This window comes from Ictalurus furcatus, chromosome 27 (assembly GCF_023375685.1).
Source record: "Ictalurus furcatus strain D&B chromosome 27, Billie_1.0, whole genome shotgun sequence".
NCBI classification, from domain to species: Eukaryota; Metazoa; Chordata; class Actinopteri; order Siluriformes; family Ictaluridae; genus Ictalurus; species Ictalurus furcatus.
In genome coordinates this window covers 2,588,083-2,614,302 of record NC_071281.1, presented here as the reverse complement: position 1 = coordinate 2,614,302, position 26,220 = coordinate 2,588,083, and the positions used below count along the sequence as shown (strand labels likewise).

Genomic DNA, 26,220 nt, shown 5'->3' with positions numbered 1-26,220 from the left:
ACACACACATACGTCAAAAAACAAAGTAATCAGATTACAGGTACATTTAGTTAAAAATGGGAATACTATCAGGATTACATTTTTTCATTTAAAATCAAAGAAATGAATCTTTTGACAGAACACAATATAGACAGCTGCTTGATTATAGTTCTGGTTCTCTCTTGCCAGTCATGCCTCACGTGAGCAACCTCATGGTGCATGCGCAATTAAATTTTGCACAAAGTTAATTTGCTAGAAATAAACACAAATTTATTCTCTAAAATACTTTTGTTAGGGTGACCATACGTCCTCTTTTTCAGACCTTAAAAGAGCGTTAGGATTCAGCTTTAGTTTCATTATGATGTGCTTATGGTCTAATACTGCATCATGTGTGCCCATGTTCACATCTCTTTAACCCCTCTCTGTAATTCCCACCTTCTCTCACACCAGTCGATTATAAAAGGCTTGCAGCAACTATTGGCCAAATTCCTGCCTCTCAACATTAGCCTACTCTCAGCGAACACGTGAAGGTGAAGCACTGTTGTGTACGGCGTCAAACAGTTGCTTGACAATAGCACCAAATGCCAGCTGTCCTGAATCTAAACAATGCCCAAGGTCATATAAGGTCAATTTTAATTTCATGTTATCACATTGCTTCGTATTACATGGCCATTCAAATGTGTGAATGATGGCAGAAGGTTCACTCATGGCATCTGATATTTTATTTTATTCCATGAACATCCAAAAGAATGTAGTAAAAAAAATGTAAACAGTGGGCAGAGTGAATCCAATTTTATTTATATTTATGTGATGCTAACAGTGTTTCTTTATTAACACGCTGAGAAAGACACACTATTAGCATTCATACTGTAGTAACACTGTTTTGAAAGCTATTAAATCGGACCATAGAACCCGATACCATTTTGAAGTTCCAGTAGTGTCAATCAAACTGAAGATGCTTGAGTTTGTTTTTGGATGAGAGTAGAGGCTTTTTATCTTGAAACCTTTCCAAACAACTTGTGGTGATGTAGGTGACTATTAGGATGAAAACTGGGTGATGTAGGTGATACACGTTTCAGAGTTATACAGCGTAACAGTACACTGGTTAGGAGCATGGAAGAACTTTGAACACACCAGACTGGCTGGGAATAAACCTTTATTTGTAAATCTGAATGCGAGATTATTTTGGACATTAACACAAGCACAGACACAGCAGTCTATCGAGACAAAGTCCCAAAAACTTTCTCAAACCCGTTTTTATCCAGCACACGCCCCAGCCTGGTGGAGAAATAGAGTGTGTCCGAGCAGCTGTAGCGTTTCAGCCTTAATATAACTTCACCCGGTGAGTCTCCCGTGTCTCCAAGAGTCATTACATCCGACACGGGCAGATACACGTCCCTCCGGTGGCCCCAGAAAGACAGATGGGCCACCTTTAACGTGGTGTGCGTGTGGTCCAGGTACATCATCCCGACCACTCGCCGGACGTAGTAGCTAACGGTGTATAGCATGATTGCGGCGAACGCAGCGATGCCCGTGGTGTAGCTTAAAAGACTGACTGACGCTTGGCCCTGAAGGTAGGAATAATAAACTGCGGGTAGAAGGACGCCGGTGACGCCAGTTTGAACCAGTTTGAACCTGGAGAGCGCGCGTAGTCCTCGGATGGCGGGGAACGCATAAATTAAGGTGTACTTCCGGGACGCCAGGTCTGAGCAGGGAACAAGGGCTTGATGCTGGGGTGAATGAAGAGACGGCTTTATTGCCGGACAACTTGTCCGCAAAAGCTTGCGAGAATGGAACAAAGACAGCTGGACACCTGGAGATGGACAGCGGCATCGGGTTCCAGGCGCCACTAACGATAAGGTCACACGGATCGAACGGGGTGATCGCAGCTGGAAAGAGAGAAAAACATTTTAAACTATCAGCACGTGAGGACTCAAAATAGAAATAGGGTTGTGAGGGTGTAGTTTAGTGCTTTAACATTTTTATAACATAATTATAAACAGATAAGAAGTACATGTTGCTCTTTATTATTATTATTAATAATAATAATAACAATTTGTAACTGTTGTTGTATAAGACGAGTAAAACTCTAGTAACACATCTGTAGGGGTTTATTTCAGCTCTAGGGGTTTAGTTTCAACTCTCCGCATGTTTATGTATCAGCAAAAGGTTTCACATTCATCCGTTTTATACACGTTTATATACATCAAACAGAAACGCTTGCTCAATGCACTCACCATTTCAACTCCGGAAGATGAAGCAACACGTGACGCCCCCGTCTTCAAAATAAAAGGTCCTAAATAAAATTCCAAATAAAAGATACGTGTGTGCAAAAATAAATAGATAAATAAATAGATAAATAAATAAATAAATCACTCCAGGTATCTTTATTACACTCCAAGTATATTTACGTAGCTAAAATAATTGATATAATGTTAATGAATTAATAAATAATTCTGCAAATAACGAATGATTCTAAAAACCACAATAAATTTTTATTAAAATATATTATTTCGCATAATACAAGCTGTTTTTTTTATTTTTTTTTTAAATTAAATTTCACGTCTCACACGAGCACACAGAGTGCGCGTGACATGCCTCGATATATAGTGAACACTTCTAGGGAACACGGAAGCGTTTGAGACGAGCAGGTCCGCGCATGCGCAGATCGTGTTTGGTTTTGACAGCACAGAGGAGGAGGTGAAAATGGCTTCTTTTGCAGTTTCTGTTCAACATAAAACAGCAAGCTAGCCTTGAGGGAGACCTTCCTGGGTGATGTTTTGTTTAGCTCGGGATTTGAATGAGTCCTAAAGTAATTTATTTGACCTCGGAGAATTTAGTTTTGTTTTGAAGGAAGCCTGTAATGTTGAAGAGATGCTGCAGTTAGGAGACGCTGTGACCTGCTTTTCGGCTGTGTTTGTGCTCGTGTTACTCGGGACCAGGAGCGCAGTGTGCTCAGTGGGCCTCACCGCGATTCTCTACCTCTTCCTAGTGGTCTTCCGTTTCCCACAAGTCCCTGCGAGCCTCGCCAGGCAGGTGCTGCGGCCCGGGAGGCTCGCGCCTGGCGGCGTGTCAGTGGTGGCTCACCGGGCCGGTGCTCACGACGCACCTGAGAACACCATAGCAGCAATAAGAGCGGTGAGTTTACTAGTACTCCGCCTCCTCTACACCTGCAAGCATGAATATGCAAATTAGGAACGCCCCTTTATTCTCATACCACGCCCACTCGCCAAAGTATGTCGACCTGTGACACACGTGATCATACCCATATTACTGATGGGTAGATCAAATCATTTCACTGACTTGGAGCTTTGAATCTCGTTCAATGAAATGAACAAACCTCTATTCGAGTCGTAGCGTCCTTTTGAGCGGAATTCAAATAAAACGTTCAAGTCCCCGTGAAGTGCCTTGACTTGTTGACGTAATTTCCACTGAAGTCAGGGCGGGACATATTGAGTGGCTCCTCCCTCCCATTTTTAAAAAATAGCCAATTTTTATAATGTTGGAGGCGGGACGTTTCAGATTCTAGAGAGCGTTCGATTGGGCTGAGAATCTGACAAGAAGTGCAGAAAGATGTCGTTGAAGTTGTTGCTGGGATGTAACTGCAACTCTGCTGCAAGGTGGAAGAATTCGCCCCAGATGGGATCTCAGTCCTGTGCAGACCACCATGCACACATACACACACACCTTTACACCAGGGGCCATGTTAGCATAGTCAGGCTGCCTACCTGCATGTTTTTGAAGAACCCACAGGAAACCCACATGGGCACGGAGAGAACATACACAGCAGCAACACTACCCTCAGTACCACTCGTTAGTTTTCACAGAATTAGCAGTGGAAAAAAATTACGAAGCAACGTATGGACATCGTCTTCTTTCCCCGATGTTTGTTTCCTTCTAGGCCAGTGCGAACGGCGCGACGGGGGTGGAGCTGGACTTGGAGTTCACTGCCGATGGCGTTCCCATCCTGATGCACGACGATACCGTGGACCGGACCACCAACGGATCGGGACCACTGAGCAAGCTGCGCTTCTCAGAGCTTGGCAAATTGGACGCCGCCGCCAAACACAGACTCCGGTAGGAGACAGACAGAAGAGTTATTAGATAGATTAGACACGTACGTCCGAAAGAATATAAAAAGGAATTCTTCACACGGCACCGAACTCTAGATGTACTACTGAAACATGATTGAGGTGTTAATAATACTTGCAGAAAAATACTTACGTTTGTGCGCTCAGCCGGCTGAGATTGGGCGAAAACGTTGACTAAGCTCTGAAGTATTTTGGGGTTTTTTTCTCTATTCATCCCCACAGTGACCGTTTCCGTGGAGAGAAGGTTCCGACTCTGCAGGAGGCGGTGGAGGAATGCATCAAACACCAGCTGATCATCTACTTCGATGTCAAAGGTCACCCAGATGAGGTAGGGCCATCTGCGAGATGCTGACTGACCGAACAGCATGTGTTCGTTACTTACATCAGAATTTTCTCTACACATCAGCATCCCGTACTCCTGCCTTATCAGCGATATAACCTTTATCCACTAGGCGGCGCTCTTAATACACTTCAGGAGAGGAAATCTAGTCAGGCATTTACAAATGCTGGTTGATTTTTTTTTTTTCTTTATGGATCCAATGCCATATGATACCAAGAGTAGTATCGTGATAGCAATAGGTTTTTTTTTTGTTTGTTTTCTACAGTGAGAATTTGTAAACATGGAGAGAGAATCAAATGGCAAGGCATATTATGTTAGGATTTTTGCCGTACGTACAAATTACCAAAGAAATCACTTCAAGCACCGTGTTATTGTGCTCAGATCACCTTCTCACAAACTCCTCCCTTTTCGGTGAAAGCTGTTTCGCTGCTTTGAGCTTGGAAAGTCAGTGAGCTGTATTCAACGCAGTACTGGAACTCAGGGTTTTCACGGTTTTCTTCATTTCACAGGCTGCAGCAGCTCTGAAGCAGCTCTACGAGAAACACCCGGTGCTCTACAACTCCAGCGTGGTGTGTTCGTTCGAGCCCAAAGTCATCTACAGGGTAACACTTCAGCCACACGGCACCGTTTCGGTGCCGATTTTATCCTGAGCGACTGGTGCGAGCGGTGTTGTTTGTCTACTGGTTTATTTTAGAAACATCTGGAAAAGCCACACCCTCGCCGTAACTCCGTGTATTGGAACGATACGATGTGAACGATGTGTGGGTGTGTGTGTGTGCGCGCACGCTTGTCGTCCTGCAGATGAGGCAGGCTGATCGAGACGTCGTGACGGCGCTGACGCATCGGCCGTGGAGCCTGAGTCACTTTGGCGACGGTTCACCGCGGTTCTCATCGGCATGGAAACAGCACTGGATGCAGGCGCTGGACGTGCTGCTGGACTGGGCGCATCATCACCTGCTGTGGAAGCTGTGTGGCGTGTCGGCGTTCCTGCTGCAGAAAAACTACATCTCCATGTGAGTCCGTTGTATTACGTAAAACTCCAGAGAGCTCCTCCTACTTTCACGTGTAGCATTATGGGATACTGAGAAAAGGGACTCGACGCGAATCCAGATAGTCCTGAACTTGGATTAGTTCCTGTATTAATAAAGAACACACACACACGTATAAAACAGGACCTGGCCACTGGTTTTGGCGAGTGTGTTTTTCAGTGTGTATTAATCATTGTGTGTGCGTGTGTGTGTGTGTGTGTGTGTGTGTGTGTGTGTGTGTGTGTGTGTGTCAGGGACACGGTGCAGTACTGGGCTGAGCGTGGCGTGGAGGTCGTGGCCTGGACTGTGAACACGGCCGTAGAGAAGAACTTCTACCAGCAGCAACTGAACATCAACTACATCACAGACAGTCTGACGGAGGACTGCGAGCCGCACTACTAACACGCACACACACACACACACACACACACACACACACACATATATATATTATCAACTTAATTTCCAAAGCAAATGCACACAGCATTTGGCCTTAAATTATTACTACCAAGAGTCATCAGTTTATAGCGTGTAGTAAACGTGTTGTGATGTACAGCATTCGAACACGTTTTATTTTCCTCTGGGAGTTTTCTAGTTAAGTACATGAGTGTATTTGTTCACGTTTTCATGGTACCAGCAGCTATCGGAAGGTGCTAAGATAACATCGCAGACAAGAACCTGGGACAAAATCGAGACTAGAGTACGCCACAAGGCGGCGCTGAAGTGCTGCTTTGATCTTCGGTGCGCTCCAGTACGGAAATACGGTAGTTACACTGTTACGGCGTGACGGCGGAGTGTATATCGACGTCAGAAAACGTTATTTCTCGGTACATCATTTGTCTTGACGTGCGCCGTTAGCGCAGGCTGCTTTTTAAAGAGGAAGTGATGTTCATCGAGTTAACTACTGAAGGCAGAGAGCGATCCTAATCCTCAGGTCTTCAAGCAGTTTCAGAGCAAACGGAGCAACAGCACTGTCGAATTCTCGGTTCTGATTGGTCGGAAGTTGTTGATTTATTTTTCTGACAGCTAAAAAAAAAAAATGCTCCAGATAATCCAAGTCTAAATGTATAATAATTGATATTCAGGATTTTGTCGGCGGATTAAAAAAAAAAAAATATATATATATATATATATATATATATATAATATTATATATCACTTCTGCCGAAAACCTGCTGGTAATTTTAAAAGATTGCACGCTCCTCCACATATTGCGGCGTTTGCTTGATTTTTGCGTTTCATTTCAGCGATTGCAAAATCCCGGAGGGACTGTATATTGTAACGTCTTTCTCCAAGTCAGTCCCTCTGGGATTTTGTGATTGTAGACATGAACGCAAAATCAGGCAAATGCCACAATATTAGCAGGAGCAATTTTTTAAAATTACCAGCAGATTCGGGCCGAGACGCGTCACGTGACGTGATCATGATGCGCGTTCAGCGAAATCCCTCTTCGATTCACGCGCGTCGAACACGAGTAGAGCGAAAAAGGTCTTGTTTACCAACAAACGTCACCGTGAAAGACCGACGGAACAAATTCGTGCGATTGCGATTTCGCCAATTCAAGTAGTTTCGCAAATTTCGAAAAAAAAGAAGAAAAAAAGCAGCAGCAAAATCGAACATTTTTGTCCGCGACGTTCACAAAAAAATCCTGTATGGACAGGGAAGCGGACGTTTATTTAACGGGAAGTAAGTTTTCCGTCACAGGAGGGTCTTGAGGACATGCAGCGTTACGTTTTCTCAGTCACGTGACATACTGCTTTGTTTTTATTTTGCTTTCTTCCTTGTTTCCTGATTAACTCGTGGCTTGTGAAGGAACATAAGTGAGGACAGCTTTTCCACAATATGAAATGGAAGTGGATAAAAAGTATGAGAGACAGAGAGAGAGAGAGAGAGAGAGAGCGAGATCATCGATGTGTCAAATCGCTGTGGTATAAGAGGAATAAAACACTGGGCGTGCTGTTACAGGCAAATGGTCCACTTTGATCGTTGATTATTTTCCTATAAGAGCATGCTCCCAAATGTGTGTTAGTTTAATTCAGCAACGTACCCTGCTGTGTTCCACGAGGCCAGATCTCATGTTGAACACGCTTGGTGGTTTTCTCTGTGAGGAAAAGATAGTGCACACACACACACACACACACAAAAAACCTCAGTCAAACCTTTTAATGTTTTTTTTTTCTTTTCTGTAAACAGTGCTATAGTTTGTTTCAGGCACTGAATGTATAGTAGTAAGCTGTTACCTTTCTGTGATTTTAGACGCACAACGGTGGGAATTGTGTTAATATTGCGTACTTCCTAAAACGGAAAAAAAAAAAGTTCGCTAATGTTTCAGTGTACTTTGAAATATCAACTCAGGTGAGCACGTTAAAACAAACAGAAACGTTTTGCTTGTTTTAAATTCAATTCAGTGCTTTAGCATTTAAAACCTGAACGGTTAGTGAAACTGTTCTCGGAGCATGAGGCTTTTACCGACAGAAAGGGAACGTTGAGATTTCTTAATTCAGTTAATAATTGGCTAGAATTGGCTGTATCAGACCGGCTGTAGATAATAGAGAAGGGGAAAAAAAGCAAGTCATGAAAATAAGCTGCTTGAAATGATCGTTATCGTGTAAATCTGATTGAATTGTGACTCAAAGATTAAGTGCTCACCCCTCCCCCTCCCCCTTCTTGCAGACACGGGTGTGTTTGGTCTTGATTAGGAGGGTTGGGCAATTTTACGTCAAAAATAACTAAATCAATCAATCTCACTATCAGACTGCACTTTAAGCAGTAACGATATACTATTATCTGATAATAGTGTGTGTCAGCAGCTTTGGACTTGATGAAGACTCAGAAACGCAAAGTCTTACACCATTTCAGATATATTTACTGATGTTAAGAGGGAAGGCCTATATATAAAATTTAAAAAAATACTATATCATATGGGGAGTCATTTGAAGAAGCTTTGTGAAAATATCTCGACCTTGAGGACAAACTCTATAAATGAGTGTGAAATAACCGATAGTACTGTAAGGCCTCAACGGTTTACAAAACAGACTCTAAACTCATTTGGTGGACCCGATAAAGTTTTTTTTTTTTTTCTTTAGAATCCGTGGAGGAAATTGTGCACCGTACTTTAATCGAAACATTCATCTAGTCTCTGATATTCCAGTGTAGAGGTTTCACAGAAACGGGGTGAACTTTTGCGTCTATTATTTGTAAACGATAGAGATGAGTGGTTAGCACGTTCGCGTCACACCTCCAGGGCTGTGGGGGTTTCTTCCGAGTACTCCGGTTTCCTCCCCCAGTTCAAAGACATGCATGGTAGGTTGATTGGCATGTTCATAGTGTATGATTGGGTGTGTGTATGTGATTGTGCCCTGGCACCCTGTCCATGGTGTACCCTGCCTTGTGTCCCATGCTACCTGGGATAGGCTCCAGGTTCCCCATAACCCTGAAGGATAAGTGGTATAGAAGATGGATGGATGTGTAAATGATTTTGCAAACTATATTCGCAAAATATAAAATGCATGGTCAATCCGTTTTTGTGTTTAGAATGTACACTGTACGGCTAAAAGTTTGTGGACACTGTGCTTCTTGAACATCCCATTCCAGATTTATTAACTTTCTGTTTGTTGTAATATCTTCCACTCTTCTGGCAAGGAGTTCCACTTGCTTTTGGAGTGTGGCTGTGCGGATTTGTGTTCATTCAGCCACACGAGCATTAGTGAGGTCAGGCTCTGAAGAGGCCTGGAGTGTTCCAGTTCATCCCAGAGGTGTTCAGTGGGGTTGAGGTCAGGGCTCTGTGCAGGACTTCAGGAGTTCTTCCACCTTCTTCCAACCTTAACACACCATGTCTTCATGGAGCTCGCTTCGTGCACAGGGGCATTGTCATGCTGGAACAGTGTTTGGGCCTCTCAGTTCCAGTGAAGGGAAACTGTAGTGCTCCAGCATACTAAGACAACTTTGTGGCAGTGGTTCGAGGAAGAACCACATATGGGTGTGATGGACAGGTAACTACAAACCTTTTGGCCATATTGTGTATTTACGTATAGTGTAAATGCGGAATTCAAAGAATAAGAGGAGATGTTGATGTGTTATTGATCTCCTAAACTGTTGTCGTTGGTTTTTTTTTTTGTCCGGCCCATTTAACACTGGACTAATGTGGCCCTTTTACCTGAAACGAAGAACACACTTGGATTCAGAACAACTTCAGGAAGTAGAAATACTTAATTGCATCTACAGATTAATTACATATTTGAAAAATAAATAATGTGACATGAATGTTAGTGAGAATGCTGTTGACAGTAAATGATTAATAAACTGGTTAAGAACTGATCCTGGGTTTGAGACTCGTGCTTGTGTAATCAGCAAGAGAGCGGCACGTGTCATAGTGACATAAGAGTTGCATCATACTCCTTTTTTTTGTTCCCAAACCCTCATGTAATTCAGCATGAAAATTTAAAAGACAGTTGTAATGATATATAATTTTTTTTTTATCGCGGTGGTTGTAAAAGCCGGATTGGATGACGTGACGCACTTTGACCTCAGAAGCCCGGATTTCATAAATGCGTCTGATTCACTACAGCGCGGCGCACTGGAGCTGCTCGTGTCTGCGCAGGATTTACGCAGACCTCTGCTTCATTTTGTCTGATATTTGTATACATGTGGGTTGGAAAAAAAAACCCCATAAATGTAATATTCTTAAATATGTAGGTTTGGAATATATATATATTTCCTCACTAATGAAAATAAATCACCCTAACAGCGCGTCTAACCTTTCACCTACTGACCCACGTGTCTAGTGTTGGGTGGCCAGATTGATGTAATTTTATTCCCCAACAGTGGAGGTGTGGAATTTTTAAGGGATATTAAGTGACATATTAAATGAACCCATGCAAATATGTGAAACATGGTGAATCATGTCAAAATAACACACACACACACACACACACTATATGCGAAGTGTATCAAAATATCACGTGTAAAATTCTCATATACATCCTGTGACTTTTCTATTACAGCAAATCATTTTTCCACCTTTTAGCCCCAGACATTCCCCAATTATCACACAGCTGCCATTTTGTTTTTCTATCACACTGACCCTACTGCTGTATTCACATCTATTTCTCCACCTTATCGCCTTCTATTCTTCCCATCACACTTTCATTTCTACACCAGATTTAATGCAGCTGGTGTTACTGCTGGGTAAAAACGACCACACTGGCAACAGTGAACATGTGCATGGAAGGTTCAGTCCTAAACCACTCTCCACTGCCAGTGCACTACAGAGTAAAGTCTAAATAGATTTGTGTAAATAAGTGTGTGTGTATATATATATTGTATAAGAATATATTAATTAAAAAAAACTAAGCGTACTGTAAAATCTCTACATTTGGTGGGTTTTGGACGTAGCGTGTGTCTGGAGCGCCTCCTTAAAAAGGGGGCGTGTGCCGACGTCACAGTGGGGCGGCGCAGGTGACCTTCTCTCATTCTCTCTCTCTCTTTTTTTTTTTTTTTTTTTAAGTTGTGTAACCCTCTTCACGGTGTAGTGTTACTTCACTTCATAACAGTGTCCTTGCTGCAAGAGAGAAGTTCACCCGAAATCAAAAGGGACCTCTAACACTGGCGATCAAGGACACCGCGAGCGCGCGCACACAACACACACACACCAGTTCAGCACGCGCACTTCTCTCTCTTCTCACCTTGAGCCGCGTAACCTACACATTTTATTTTGGGATAACAAATCGTCCTGGTCCTCAGACAGATCTTCACCAGCTCGCATGCAAACCGGGAATTTAATTTAGCTGCGCAGAGCTCGTGGGACGTTTTGCAGTGTGTGTGTGTGTGTGCGCGCGTGAGTGAGCGTGTGTGCATGTGTGTGGCGGTGCTTTAAAGGATCTCGAGCTCTCGCATGATGTACACAATAACCAGAGGCCCGAGCAAACTCGTTACACAACGTAGAACAGGTGCGAATTTTTCATAAATGAATCGCGTGCGCTTTTGAACTTCCCTGCATTGTTTGTTTATTTATTGTCATTGTTTCTTTCAGGTCCCACACAGCAGCAGATTGACAGCAAAGCCACCGACTTGAAGCACAAACGGAGCCACTGGCTCGAGTCCAAGTGAGTTAGAAACTTGCACACGTGGAGGAATCCTGCTTAAACGCTGAACAGCTTCCAGTATGTTCACCGTGCACGCAAACTTGATTCAAGTGTGTCGCGTGTTCGTGTGAACCCGGTATGACCTTGTACCTCAGCGCGTGCGCGTGTGTTTGTGTTTCGCTACTTAGTTTCCGGTATTTTCAGAGCCGTTTAAAGGTGCAATACTCGTTTTTATTTCACTTCTTAATCGTACAAATAACCTCCGAAATGTATGAAATGTATCAAAACGATGGTTTAAGCCACGACCCCAAGAAAAAAAAAAAGTATTCCGTGGCTGAGAAAAGCCCATTTGAAAACGTGAATTCCGGTCCGGAATAATAATTTTTTGGGGGGGGGGGGGGGGCTTAAAGGAGTTCAAAACAAAGGGTTGAAATCTTGAAATAAAATGTACTTATCTTACCTAATGGACGTTTAAACATCTCTTTCATACTTTATTCAGTTTAAATAATCTGTGTTTCATTTCAATGTCGTTAGAAACTCTGTGCGTGTTCTCACTTGGATGGACGCGCTCGATACTGCGCGCCAGTGTGGCCATCTCACAAAAACACAGTTAGTTAGTAACAGTATGCCAGAATATTACAATTTATTTGTCAATCAGTGCGTTTACATGGACAACAATAATCCACTATTAATCAGATTTAGACGATACTGTGATTAAGAAACTAGCATGTAAACAGCAATTTTTAATCACCGTAATCTGATTAAGGTCATCCTCGAAGTAAACACAAATGGAATTAAGACGTGTGGAGTGTTCCTGGTTTAGTCGCATTATCGACGTGTATTACAGACATGTACACACCTTAATCACACTATTAATGTCGTGTGAGAGTTTTCACCACATTGTGCGACAGGACACGATCACACACAGCAGTGTTCACCATTTTACAGTGAACAAGAGAGCACCGCTGCGTCCCAATCCGCGTACTTGCCTACTATAGGCCTGTAGTGGGGAAAAATACATGTATTTCGGCTACTATATCACTAGTGTAACTTTACTCAGTGATTTGGGACGCAGCCCAGAGCCCTATCAAGCCTTGTTACATACAGTAAGATATGTTTTACGTCAGTTAGCCAATGAGGAGATGAATTCATATCTATATTTTTTAACTGCGTATTCCATAGCACTGTTACATTCTCACTTCTGATTGGTCAGGAGGTGTTGATTAGTTTTCAATTACAGCAAAATCACTGGTTTAAATCGATGAATGTTTTTTTTTCCCTATAAATGTTATTTTTTCTGTAATAATAATAATAATAATAATAGCACAGGGAGTTGTACGATGTATGGGCCACATAGATGGAAAAAAGAAAAACTTGTATGAAGAGTACGGCTTTGTAACATGGCTGTTTTGTTGTTGTTTTACAGCTCGCCCGCTCCCAAAATCGTATTTCAGCGCCTCAACACGAAGCGCTTTCTCAGATCCACCTCGCCAAAGGAAGAAGACACGACTGAAGGCTTTACGCCGGCACACGAGGAGAACGTACGATTCGTCTACGAAGGTGAGGTGACGAGTTTGCTGGCCATACAGCCATCTGTACAAATTCTCTGCAGTCGGGAACGAGGCCAAAGCCGGAACTGACCATGACACAGGGATGAGGGTGGTGATGATGGTAGACAGATGGATTTTGGTAGCACAACTTGAATGTTCCGGGATTTGTTTTGGGATGGTTGTGGGTTTTTTTTACGCAGCAGCAGTTAAGGTCGTGCATGTGATGTAGAAGTTAGGTCAGGGTCTGTTTACTGGAAAACTTTCTAAGGGACTGGCTCTCTGAGCTTGTTTCATTCTAGACTTTGTTTCCAGCACTCATGTTTCATGAGGTGGTTTAGCGAGTGTGTTCGAGCAAGCCACGTTGCTTTTGCTGAAACGAACCCAAATCTCTTATCGCTGCGGCTCCTCCTTTCTCCAGAGCTGACCCGCCAAACGGCTGATGCAACTCGCAGCAAAACTAGTCAGAGCACTGCCCATGTCCCTGCTCTGTTTTCAGTTTAATAAACAAGCTTCAGCTTTAAAGACTGTTTAGCAAAAAAAAATAAATAAATAACCACGTGTCGTTGTACATCGGTAACCTTGACCACACAAAATGTTTAACAGCCTAGATGTTTAATGTCTGAAGTTTGCTAAAGAATAATGGAAAGTAATAGCTTTCAGTTCAGCACTGTACAAAGTTCATGTGGAAATCCTGAAAGGCTCACCTCAGAATTCATCGTTAATCCTCTGAAAGCGAGAACGTTCATATTTCAAAGGTTTCTGTCTCCGGTGTCAGAGGTACAGCTATAGGTTTTCCGACACGGGGGGAAAATAAATAAATAAATAGAAAGTCTTGCTGGTCGATGAGGGAACATGTTTAACTGCTGTAATGTTGTGGAAACTATAAACAGGTGAAATATACGATGGTGTTATTATTGGAATAATAAATAGAAAACTGACCGTGTTGGCAAATTGCTTTGGAAACAAAACGTTTCGGCATGCACCTTTTTATAGAAATGATCGTGGTAACGATGGTAACTCTGCCCTGTATCAGGGAATACATGTGGACATGCTGTAACATGCAGAGTTCAGCTGGTGTGTTAAACAGCCTGTGTTTGCTTTATTTATTTATTTTCTCCCCAGTGCTTTAAGTGTGAATTAACAAAACTGAATCACTGTGTGTGTGAACAGCGTGGCAGGAGGTAGAGCAGAAACTTGGTGAAGGAGCTCAGCCCGAGAACGGGAAAGGCCCGGTGCAGTACGCCGAGAGGAATCCCAACCCCAGCATGAAAAGTAAGCCAGGCTGTATCGTATGCACACGCTCGTACTACCGACACCACGGTGCTGTGATGTCATTTGATAAAAAAGGGGGGGGGGCATTCCCCTAAACGCTCTGAAGTTGACTATTTTCCGATAACACGTTGTATTCCTTTTGTACCAAGGCAATTAGTCAAGGATTACAATTTATTTATTTAAAAACTTTTTTTTTTATCCATTTATATTTACTTTGAATGTCCGTCTCTGTTACATAAACACCGAACACTCCTGATATCCGAAAATCGTCTGTGAGGAACATCTCAATATGATAAAGTAGCAGATTATGAATGTTTGTCGTGTTATCCTGCTTACACCATGACTCCAGTGCAAAAGTTTGTGCACCCCCCCTTGATTCTGGACAGAAACATGTCGCTCTGTTGTGTTGTACAGTTGAATCTAAAGCCTGTTATGTCCTGGCCTAAATATTACAGAAATTGAGTTGTCTTAAGCTTGGAAGTTTGTGTTCCCACGGACATGTCTTATTTAAAAAGAGTCTAATAACGTAAGTCCATAAGTGTGTTTTAAAATCGAAATATTTTGATCCCAATAACTCTACAAAGGCTGGAAAGTTAATCAGACTCTAGAGGGGGGGTACTGAAATAAAACTTTGCCACGAACCCAGCGGAACACGGCTCCATGCCAACTGTGCTGTTACATCTTCGCGCCTTTACTGGCCCGAGGCCGAGACTTGAGTCTTCACAGGTCAGAGTTCACCTAGATATCATCAAAACGTGAAAGTAACCAAAGCAAATGTACCTCTTTTTGTATAGTTTTTAGGTGGCTCCCGTAATCGCAGTCGCATGGGGTTATAAATGGGAGGAAAAACAAAACACGAATGCTATGGCTAAACTGTAAGTCTTGGCACCTTTATGATCCAAAATGGAACCAGCATTTAACAGTATCAGATTGTGCTTTAATATTATGTACATCAGGAACTGCGATATACAGACATCTATAATGACCGGGTTAACTACCTCCCCACCCATCTCCAGAAAACATTACAGCGGTTTCAAAACAAGATTTTGAATGCCAGTAGATTATAAATTAACTGAATCTGGATTGTACTTTACACCCTTTCTTACCTGTGCGTACCCGTCTCGTGTTCAACTCTGATTACAGGATAAACTGTAAATTGAAGTGAAACTAGTGTGTCTTGGATTGTGACCTGATTTGTCCTCCTTGTCTGTCTCTCTCTGCAGACTTTGTGCCTATCGATCTGGAGGAGTGGTGGGCGCAGCGCTTCCTGGCCACCATCGCTAATCCGTCGTGACAGGTGTAGAAGCGGGGCGCGGCGAGGACGTTGGGGGAATGTGAGGGTCCAGGGTGTGTTGAGAGGCCAGAATGCACTACAAACAAACGCACACACACGCATACATACATAGACAGAGAGATGTGAGATTTTCATTCTGCTGCTGTAAATTTGTGAGACTGCAGTGTGCTGAAATGTGAAATCTTTTTTTTTCTGGCTGATCTTTGCATAAAAAAATATGAAAAAACAATGAAAAAAACAGTAAATTGTATTTCAAGACTTTGTGTTGAGATTTTCTTTCAGATTATTAATTAAAGGAGTGGTTTGTAATTTTTCGAAGCCTCCGCTGATCAGAAACAGTCTGCCTTGTGGATGGCTCTGTGTCAGCTGGAGGCGGGGCTAACTAGCAAGGCAATACTGGGCATCTTTAAAATGTAGAAACATTATACACTGCACCTTTAAGGGGTGGGGAAGTGTTGTTTAGGGAAAATAGGATGAAATAGATATTAAAGGAGAGTGTTGAGACATCTTTCTTTTAATATAATATTTAAACATCACATAAAAAAAAAGAAACGTAACATGGATTAAAACCCTGAGAATTTTAATTATGCAGCTCATCCAGAGGCCTCCACAGTAGTCCCTCTCACACAGCTCATCCAGAGGGCTCCACAGTAGTCCCTCTCACGCAGCTCATCCAGAGGGCTCCACAGTAGTCCCTCTCACGCAGCTCATCCAGAGGGCTCTCATTTAATTGCACCTCAATCAACTGCCTTAGCTAGTTTTTTCCTCCCTCTTCCTGCTCCACGAGCTCTCCTGCGTGAAGGTGCCGGATGGCCTTGCTTTGCCGTTGTGAAAGTGATGCACTGGGAGTCCAGGAAGTCCAGCAGCTTGGTGGTGCTCAGCCGGATACCTGCCGCCCGTAGCCCTGCCTTCAGCTCGCACAGAGAGAGTGGCTGGTACTGCAGCACGCGGCCGTATAGGGCCGGGTCAGACTGGATGAAGGAACGCACGGCCTGGAGTTTGTCCTTCTGGCGTACGGCCGCCTGAGATGCCGTGATGCCATCGCTGTCGGATCCGTCCTCGTCAGAGTCGCACATCTCCGGGTTGGATCTGTAGGAATTGATCACACAGTAAAATATCAGTGCAAAACCGGGAAAGGAGGTCACTGTGTAAATTATCAACATTTTCTACATATTTAAGGAGATTTATGGATACATTTCTTTCAAGACACACTTCCTGGCTGAAAGAGCCTTGATTTAAGAAAAGTTGCGTATGTCTCCTAAAAGTGATATTACATGTAAGTGGTTCATTTCCAGTAGGCATTTAGGGAAGTCACTCTTTTTCTGTGGATGAATACGTTATATCTTGAGTAGCAGAGGTATATTTCGATACAGTAAGAAGCCAGGAGTGAGTTAAATAATAAAAGAATTATGCATAAATATATTGTGGACTTTCACATTAATCCTGGGTTATGTAATAAAAAAATAAAATTCCCTCTTTAATGTTCATATGCATTCATTAGACATCCTACTAAACCTATAAAATACAAATGAACACATGAATGTGAACGCAGCAGCTATGGTTGGTATCTGTGTGAGTGTTCCACCTTTCTGACTCGGCCGTGGAGGAGGTGTTGGAATCCTGAGATGCAGGTAACACATCATCCTCTTCTTCTTCTTCCTCCACCCCAAATTGCAGTTTCCTGGGTGAGACAGGAGGAGGCGCCGTGGGCTGTTTGAAGGCAGCTGGAGCGGCTCTGGGACGGTTTTTGGGAGAAGTCTCCTCCTCCGAGCCGGAGCTCATCAGCTGGTGGGTGTACTGGTGGATCTCCTTCAGCTTCAGGACCATCTGCTTCTTAGGAAGGGGGCGCACGCCGTACCTAGTGTGGGACATGTGGAAACGGCGAACATTTCTGTTCGTTTAATTTCACGCTACACACACCTAGACCAAAACAGATGATCTCTAACCACACAGACGTAGATACCCGTTCTCTGTCACTCCAATGTTCCTTTTGAATTTTGAAGAATATTATAATAAACTGTTGAGTTACTGATTTGCAAATAAAGTAATGCATTTAAATTAAAACTTTATAAATATTTGGTGGAAAATGAGTTCTCTGTGACAGACAACCTGCTTCTTACTGTTGGGGTACTTTTAAATTTATATTTGCGCCTCCATTTTTTTTTTTACTGAATGGACAATAGGAATTAATTTAATTAATTAAGGAAGGAGGTGGGCCACATGTACGCTTGGGGCCATTTTTTTTTCCATGTGCATGTTCACGTGTAGCGTCAAGGCCCACTTATATCGGAACGAAACAGCAAAGCACTTATCTGAAAACCGAGTGGCTGAAGTGCCCGCCCACCTCCACAGTGATTGGCTGTATGAACCAATGGGAGCGGTTAATTCTACGCAGCGCTTATAATTCACCTGGTCAGTCTGTTCTTAAGCTCGGGCGTGTCCATGTCTGAGAAGCTGGGCATGGGCGTGATGGGCACCAGTGGGACTTGATCCTTCTTCATGCAAGCCACTGAATAAGTAAGTAAATAAATACATACGATTATATTCCACACAAATCGACACCAGCCTTAAAATGGGTGCCAAAACTAACGCATCATCATCACAGGCCACACTGACTTTGTTACCTGGCGTTCTTAACTGAGACACTCTCTTGGCGAGAGCTGCTGCGCCCACTCTCTGAGAGAGAGGAAGAGCACCCACTTCCTCCACGTCCTCGTCGTCTTCCTTCCAGCTGTCCCACATCGCCGCATCAGGCAAGCTGTGGTTGTGTGGAGCTCCAGGATCTGGCAGGTTGCGCTGAGCTCCATGTGCAGGAGGAGAAGAGAAAGTTTGCGGGGAAGCCGTCTCACCCTGTACACTTCGTTCTGGGGGACTAGTTTGGTCTCCACTTCTCCCCAGCTTCAGACTGAAGCATGGGCCGTGCTCGGCAACCGCTCGTCCCAGACCCCAGGAGTCATCGAACGCAATGGGTGGCTCATCGAAGACAAAGGACATGCCTTCCTCGATCACTTCAACCTCATTTGTTAGGCTAGGCCTTGTTTCTGCTGGTTCCTTTTCCTCAAAGCTCATCTCCAGATCTCCAGTATCTCCAGGGTTATCATAGTGCTGGGACTTGGCAGGACTTTTGCTTGATTCCTCCTCTGATCGAGAGCTTCGTCGTGGGGAGGACGAGTTCTCAGACGGACTAAGACGGATGGATCCAAGTCCGCCCTCTTGACCTGCTCTTCTTCGAGTTCTCAGCTCGCTGTCTCCCAGTAAGGGAGATCCAAGAGGGTTTAGACGCTGTAGACGAGGGTCTGAGTGGAGAGGAGTGCTGCTGCAGGGCTCGGAGGCAGAATTAGGATAAGCTCGATTTTCAGAGTCACTGTGTGAGGTCTTGGACCATCTGGAATAGGATGTGAGCTTCAGGAAAGCTGGAGATGGTTGGGAGTGTTCTCTATGAGGTTCTTCGAAGGAGTTTGAGCTTTTGGGGTTGTCAGAAACGGAAGAACAAGATCTGGGGAAGAGCCGAGTACGGCGCATGCTGCTGGAGGTCTGCGTCGAGTTGGTGCGGGTTGAAGGCTCCGGAGTCGCCGGGATTAACCATGACACCTCAGCAGAGCCGTCCAAAACGCTCTCGTTGCTTACTCTGTCAGCTATGGAAGGCTCCGGATGCACAGAACTGGGGGTCTTGTTTGATCTTTCGGGAGAGAGTGGAACCAGTGTGGTTTCTTTAGCTTTAATGCGAGTGTAGAGCAGCCTGAGTCGCGATGGAGATGAGGTTGGTGGTCGGGGAGAGTGTCCATGTGAAGGGACTTGGTCAGGAAGGTCGTGATCCGTGTCATCGCTGGAGTCGGAGAGGACGATGAGCTCAGGCTGGCTGCGATCGGGTGCTGGAGCAGAGAGTCTGGGTTTGGTACTACTGGGTAGTGAAGGAGTTACTTCAAGCTGGGTTTTACCAATTGCATTCGGATTCTCCGGAGTCAGAGCCACTTGAACTACTTCACTCTGATTCTGAGTCTCTGCTGGAGACAAGCCGGTCACAGGGATCAGCGACCCGGCCGATTCCAGTGGAGGACTAACGGACAGATCGATCACTTCGCTGACAGAAGAAATGCGCCGCGAGGTGGGTGTAGTCTTCTGGTCCGAATGCATAGTCGGTGTCTGAGACGGCTCTTTGTACTCTCCCTCTCCACAGGACTCGGAGAACAGACGCTCGTAGCTCCGGTCCAAAGTGCCACCCGGACCTCTGCTTTGGCGCACGTTTTTATTAGACCCAGAATTCAAATCAACATCAGCACTGCGGTGCATGTCTGTCTCCTCCTCCATTTTGGCATTTTGCTTTCCTTCATCCCTCTTTCCTTCTGCACCAGAGCGGTTGTTCTCTCCCTTGTCTTCCTCTTCATCGCCGCTCTCGGTACTCACATCCGCCTCAGCCCCCAACTTCCTTTGCGTGGCCGCGAACTCGTAAATTTCATCCAGCTCGTCCTCATCGACGATGTCGTCTTTAATCTCTCCGTCTCCTTCGCCCTCCGTCCCGCGGTCGGCTTTCCCGACTTTCTCGCGGTCGCCGTCCTCGCACTCCCACATGGAGCGGAGGAGCTCCAGGAACTGCGTATCAACCAGGCTCTGCTGGGGTTCTGGCTCATGAGTCTGGGAAGCGTCCCGTTCCTGTTCTCTTGGGTCCTCCCCTAGATTTCCAGTGTACTGCTCACACTGCTGCTGCAGCTCAGACAGACCAAACCTAACACACAATCAAACAGTGACAGTCAAGTGGTATAAAACAAGCCTGGATCAGGCTGATCTCTGACACTATCTCTGCCTCCCTCTTTTTCCTCAGTAGTTTTTGTCCTTTTAAAGTTACACGGTAAACTGTTGGTTCGGCTAAAATGAAATCTGCGCAATTTTCAACCTACCTCATCAGAGCCCTAAGGATAAAGCATGTGATCTATAAACACGAACAATACGTCATGGTCTAGCTGATCGCTGTGACATCACTGCGGCATCACACTGACCTCCGGGCTATCTGGAGTACGTCAGGAAGCAGGGTGTGTGTCGGGTGGCAAACAGCGGTGTACAGGTACTGCAGCAGAGCGTACACCGCCTCACCAGACACATCAGACAACAAAACCCTCTGAGCCTTCGGAAAGCCTTCCTCCTGCACACCAAAACCTGCATCATGGACCTGGATACGTGTTTAAAAAAAAACAAAACAAAAACACGTTAGGGAAATCTAGTCTTACAAAATCCTTCCTTTAACGATATTATACTAATAATGCTTGTGAGCCAAGCAAACCGGTTCTAATGTGTGCAAGAATTAACGGTGTATTTACCATGTGAGCCAGCAGAGGGCAGCGGGTGTAGAGCATGAAAGAGTGAGCGAAGTAGACGTCGCCGTTGTCCACCTGCAGCTGCACGTCACTGAGCTGAGGGTTGTTCACCATGCCGCCCAGATCGGCGCACAGCCTGGACACGCTCGCCTGAGACGGACGGCACAAACAAAGACAAATCGAGACTCTGCGTTCATCCTAAAAAGCACTGAAGGTTCGAGACGAAACGTTACCGAGTTTATACGAGGTCTCGGGGTTTCCGTAACTTCGGGAACAAATCCACTGAGAGGAGGTTCACCCGCGGCAGGGTCGTTATCTGTACAGAAGGGGGAGAGGGGAGCGAGAGAGAGAGAGAGAGAGAGAGAGAAAGAGAGAAGAGTCATCAGTTTCTGTCATCTATGCAACAATCCTGTGATTAATCGAGCTCTTGGTGTGTAGAAACTCTCACCGGTGGTGTATCTGCACTGTGTGAGCGTCATGCCCTCCTCAGCCAGGTCCACCAGGTCGGTCAGGGCTTGCGTCCCGGGCATGCCCAGACCCGGGGTGGAGAGGTAACATGGAGGTGAAGCAGACGCTAGGCGCTGTTCTGGAGCCGTGCCAGATTCTGAAGCTGCTGCATGATGAATCTCTGACGATGGGGATTTTTCCTTCTGCGTGGAAACCACAAATTATAACTGGCTACAAGCTACAACTATAACTATAAAAAGCCACACTTTTATTCTACAATAAAGTCACGATGAAGGAACTATTAAGAGTTCCAGGAACTGGAACAGTTCTAGGAACTATTAACACCAACTCTTATTCTTGTGGGGTTTTTTTGTCCAAGAACGTGTCACACCTCTGCTCCGATCCAAGGCTGTACGAACACCCCGAGCTCTGCAGCGTAAAACTCTGAAAGCGAGGCCGGTCCTCCTCCGGGCAGCGCGCTCTTCAGCCAAAGGAGGGGGTGTGTGGAGAGGGCGGAGGGCAGCAGGGTCGGGGTGGGAGGAGTAGGAGGTCTGGGGACGAGTAGCAACGAGGAGACTCGCTCCTGGATCCGGTTCTGAGCGGCCTGCGGGTCCTGCACCAGGAGGAGGGGAGGGGGAGCGTCCGGGGCACCTTTCCGCCTCTTTCCTCCTCGACTCTTACCTGAGCAAGAACGATTTAAACCTCAGATGGGAAAAGAGCGCTGAAGAACACTACGTTTGGAATGCACAAACTTTCCTTTCTCTGTTGTGGTACAAATGTGATAAGGTACAGGGAAAACTCACCTGCTCCAGCTCTTGACAGCTGCTCCTGTATACGTCTCTCCTCCTTCTCCTGCTCCAGCAGAGAGCGAGACAGGGCCAGAGCCACCATGGTGTCTTCATCCATGCGTGGCGGTTGTTTTCTGGCTTTCTTCCTCACAGGCATACCGGACTCTGAAGCACCACCACCGCCGCCGCCTCTTCCTCCTCCTCCTGCCTGCTGCCTAGACACAAGAGAGAATGACAGAAGCGTGAAATCTTGACCTTGTACAGCATTACCTGCTGTTTTGGACTAAACCATTTACCCGTTCTCGCGTTCGGCTGCTTGTCTCTGCAGGGCTCGCAGCAGCTCAGCGGGAGACACGCCCATGCTCGCAGAGCAGCGCTTTAGGTGTGTGGAGCGGGTCTTTTCGGACTTAAAGCCCCGCCCACAAATTGGGCACTCGGGTAAGCGTGGACGAGGATTAGGACGAGGAGGAACGCGGTGCTGTGAGGTGCTGCTCTCACGCTCATCAAGACACCTGAATCCAAGCAAAAGGGAGCCAACAAGTAATGCTGTATTCATCGTAACACCAACACACGGTTCAGGAGACGTTCAGTTCGTTACCGGTTGATGTGCTGAGTGCGCAGCTGATGGCTCATAGCTGACAGGTCTTTGTAGCAGAGCTGGCAGAAGAACACGCCTCTGTCCTCTACGTCCACTACAACCTGGCTCTCAGCCTCGCGGTCTGACTCCTGCTGTAATCTCTGAGCCAAGAGCTCGTCGCGTTCCTGTTTCTCGACGGGCCCTAAAACACAAGCGCGTCCGTAATAACTCTATCTACACTCCGGCATAGCGTTTAATACATGCCAGATCAGCTCTCGTCGGATTTCTCCTAAAAAAAACCTCGTAAATATTATGTGCTGGGAGTCAATCTGATCTTACCTTGCGCAGGAAGCGACTGCGTCTCGGCAGGCCGCACGGCAGATTCCGCGTTCGCCGCTTCTTCGGTGTGCACGAGGCGAGGCGGAGTCACTCTCTTGAACCGCTGCATCCTGCTGAGCACTATTTCCTTCGCCCGCATCTTCTGCTCCTACAAATCAAAATCAACACGACGTTAGGTCATCAGGAGAACAAGGTGGAATCAGGATGCGACCTACAATACTCGACAGTACAGAGGCTCTGTAAACAGCAGTAATGGTATACCATGGCGCTTGAAAGTTTGTGAACCCTTTAGAATTGTCCATATCTCTGCAGTAATATGACCTAAAACGTCATCAGATTTCCACACAAGTTCTACAAGTAGATCAAGAGAACCCAATTAAACAAATGAGACAAAAATATTATACTTAGTCATTTATTTATTGAGGAAAATGATCCGATATTACATATCTGTGAGTGGTAAAAGTATGTGCACCTTTGCTTTCAGTATGTGGTGTGACTCCTTGTGCAGTAATAACTGCAGATAAACGTTCGGGGGAACTGTTGAACAGTCCTGGACATCGGCTTGGAGGAGTTTTATCCCGTTCCTCAGTACAGAACAGCTTCAACTCTGGGATGTTGGTGGGTTTCCTCACATGAACTGCTTGCTTCAGGTTCTTCCACAACATTTTACCTTGGATTAAGGTCAGGACTTTGGCTTGGCTGTTCCAAAACATTAACTTTATTCTTCTTTAACCGTTCTTTGGTAGAATGACTCGTGTGTTTAAGATCATTGTCTTGCTGCATGAACTACTTTCTCTTCAGATTCAGATGGGATAGGGTTCTTATGCGTTCCTTTCTCTAAACATAACGCTTCTCATTTCAACCAAAAATGGCCTCATCCATTCATAAATTATTGTTCTCAACAGCCTTCTGGTTTGTCCACATGATCTTTTGTAAACTGCAGAGTGGCAGCAATGTTCTTTTTGGAGAGCAGTGGCTTTCTCCTTGTAACCCTGCCACGCACACCATTGTTGTTCAATGTTCTCCTTATGGTGGACTCATGAACATTAGTCAATGTGAGAGAGGCCTTTAGATGTTTAGAAGTTACGCTGGGTTCCTTTGTGACGTCGTGGACTATTACACGTCTTGCTCTTGGAGAGATCTTTGTTGGTCTCCACTCCTGGGGAGGGTAACAGTGGTCTTGAATTTCCTCCATTTGTACACAGTCTGACTGTGGATTGGTGGAGTCCAAACTCTTTAGAGATGGTTCTGTAATCTTTTCCAGCCTCATTAGCATCAACAACTCTTTTTCTGAAATCCTCAGAAGTGTCCTTTGTTCATGCCATGATACACTTCCACAAATGTGTTGTGAAGATCAGAGTCTGATACATTCCTGTTCTTTAAATAAAACAGAGCGCTCACTTACTCACACCTGAGTGTCACTGCCATCCCATTGATTGAAAACACCTGACTCTAAGTTCACTTTCAAATTAACTGCTAATCCTAGACGTTCACATACTTTTACCACTCACATGTAATATTGGATCATTTTCCTCAATAAATAAATGAACAAGTGTAACATTTGTGTCTCATTTGTTTAAACGGGTTCTCTTTACCTACTTTTAGGACTTGTGGGAAAATCTGATACTCTTTTAGCTCATATTTACGCCCAAACTTTCAAGCTCCACTGCACGTTCATCTTCAGTAAGCGCTTCGGAGCCAGAGCCGTGCACTCGTTCGAACCGAGGGACCGTCTAGAGTCATAAATACACCTATTGGCATGCGTTTGGGAGCTGGGAGGAAACCGTAGAACCCGGAGGAATCCCATGCGGAAACATGCGGAACTCTTTGCAGAGTGTAACTCGAGCTCAAGATCAATCCGTGGACCCTGGAGTCCAATAAACCAAGCAACAAAATAAGCATCTCATACAAACATCTTGACATAAGACGTAATGAACAGATATAAGAACAGTGGGAAAAGATATGCGTGTATAGAAGAAGAAGAACTCCTCAGTTACCTTTGGTTCCCCTCCTTCATTTCCAAGTCCATCAGTACGGCTCCTGTCTCTACCTTCACTCGGAAGTCCTCCCTTCTTCTCCCTTTTCCTTTTACAGGGCGCTTTGCTCCAGCTCTGGATCCGAGACCCAGAGTCTTCATCTTCTCCTTCATCCTTCGCCACTGTTTTCTTCTCATCTCCAGACTCTCCACCTTTCCGTCGAACTCTCTTCAGGAGCCGGGAGCAGAGGAAGGAGAAGTCCTGGTCCGAGTCGTCCATGAGAAGGCTCAGGCGTAGAATGACGTCACGCCATCATAATGTTCATTTCCAAGCTCCAGTGAAGAAGATCGGACCGTCAAAGCTGGACGTGTAGCATCAGATTAATCTGACATGTCCTCGCATACCCTGTGGACTAGAATGAATACAACACAATATAATTCATTAATACAACACAAAATCCTGTTTATTTATAATAACGTTTATCCAGCTGACAAATCTAACGAAACTCGCACGCGCTGTTTGTTTATACAAAAATAACTCAGACGAAAGCCGCCATTTTACCTTTAAACATATTTTTTTTCGAAAGCCGCCATTTTACCTTTAAACATAAATACATATTCGAAAACTATCATTTACCTTTAAATATCGTCTGCGAAAGCCGTGATTTTACCTTTAAATACCGTAAATGTAAAAATATATCGCTATTTTCAGTGCGTCTAGTTCCTGTTTTTTTTTTTTTCAAACGCCTTCCATTCAACCGCCTCTCCAAACTTCCGGTGACGTTTTTCCGTCGCATGGTTAATACGTCACGTTACAACGTATTGAACTCGACAAACTCAAAACGCTACGAATCTACAGAACTTGTTTTAAAAAATAAAGATTTAAACTTGTTCACAAAAGCTAAAAATGTTTTTAAAATACTTTTAGTATAAAAGAAATCATAAACGTTCCTAAAATCACAAATGCCCAGAGACTTCGTTCATTTGTATTCTGAACATTCACGTAAAAATATAAATACATATAATAATAAACGCATTTTTTTAATTAGGTAAAAGGAAGAAACAGTGACTCCTTAGAATCGACTCAAAGAGTCGACTCGCTCAAGAACGACACGATAGTGCATGTGATTAGACATGATATTAGATAT

General features: G+C 44.7%; 4 protein-coding genes and 1 long non-coding RNA gene across 5 annotated transcripts; 3 read left to right on the top strand and 2 right to left on the bottom strand.

The window, feature by feature from the left end:
• Window positions 1-683: 683 nt before the first annotated feature.
• On the bottom strand, window positions 684-1,874 carry tmem186 (transmembrane protein 186; the record flags this gene model as incomplete). The annotated part of the gene is made up of 1 exon (XM_053616480.1): window positions 684-1,874. A coding segment is annotated over one exon (678 nt), but the record flags the coding sequence as incomplete, so codon positions are not given.
• A 258-nt stretch (window positions 1,875-2,132) lies between these two features.
• gde1 (glycerophosphodiester phosphodiesterase 1) lies at window positions 2,133-6,532 on the top strand. Its single transcript, XM_053617199.1, has 6 exons — window positions 2,133-3,117; window positions 3,881-4,056; window positions 4,293-4,398; window positions 4,920-5,012; window positions 5,212-5,423; window positions 5,693-6,532. Exons 1-6 carry the CDS (start codon window positions 2,854-2,856, stop codon window positions 5,838-5,840), a joined length of 999 nt encoding a protein of 332 aa, XP_053473174.1. The 5' UTR covers window positions 2,133-2,853; the 3' UTR covers window positions 5,841-6,532.
• Window positions 6,533-6,616: 84 nt separating this feature from the next.
• On the top strand, window positions 6,617-9,755 carry LOC128603023 (uncharacterized). The gene is made up of 2 exons (XR_008384939.1): window positions 6,617-9,430; window positions 9,606-9,755. It is a non-coding gene; the product is annotated as an uncharacterized LOC128603023 (long non-coding RNA).
• Window positions 9,756-10,911: 1,156 nt separating this feature from the next.
• On the top strand, window positions 10,912-15,895 carry mcrip2 (MAPK regulated corepressor interacting protein 2). The gene is made up of 5 exons (XM_053617200.1): window positions 10,912-11,386; window positions 11,470-11,542; window positions 12,948-13,081; window positions 14,242-14,343; window positions 15,567-15,895. Exons 1-5 carry the CDS (start codon window positions 11,332-11,334, stop codon window positions 15,635-15,637), a joined length of 435 nt encoding a protein of 144 aa, XP_053473175.1. The 5' UTR covers window positions 10,912-11,331; the 3' UTR covers window positions 15,638-15,895.
• Window positions 15,896-15,957: 62 nt separating this feature from the next.
• On the bottom strand, window positions 15,958-25,833 carry slx4 (SLX4 structure-specific endonuclease subunit homolog (S. cerevisiae)). Its single transcript, XM_053617198.1, has 15 exons — window positions 25,710-25,833; window positions 25,095-25,485; window positions 23,098-23,245; window positions 22,780-22,960; window positions 22,478-22,693; window positions 22,197-22,396; window positions 21,785-22,074; window positions 21,395-21,596; window positions 21,180-21,262; window positions 20,950-21,096; window positions 20,632-20,801; window positions 18,262-20,360; window positions 18,047-18,146; window positions 17,223-17,495; window positions 15,958-16,726 (listed from the first exon to the last, which is right to left on the bottom strand). Exons 2-15 carry the CDS (start codon window positions 25,350-25,352, stop codon window positions 16,375-16,377), a joined length of 4,719 nt encoding a protein of 1,572 aa, XP_053473173.1. The 5' UTR covers window positions 25,353-25,485; window positions 25,710-25,833; the 3' UTR covers window positions 15,958-16,374.
• Window positions 25,834-26,220: the final 387 nt, after the last annotated feature.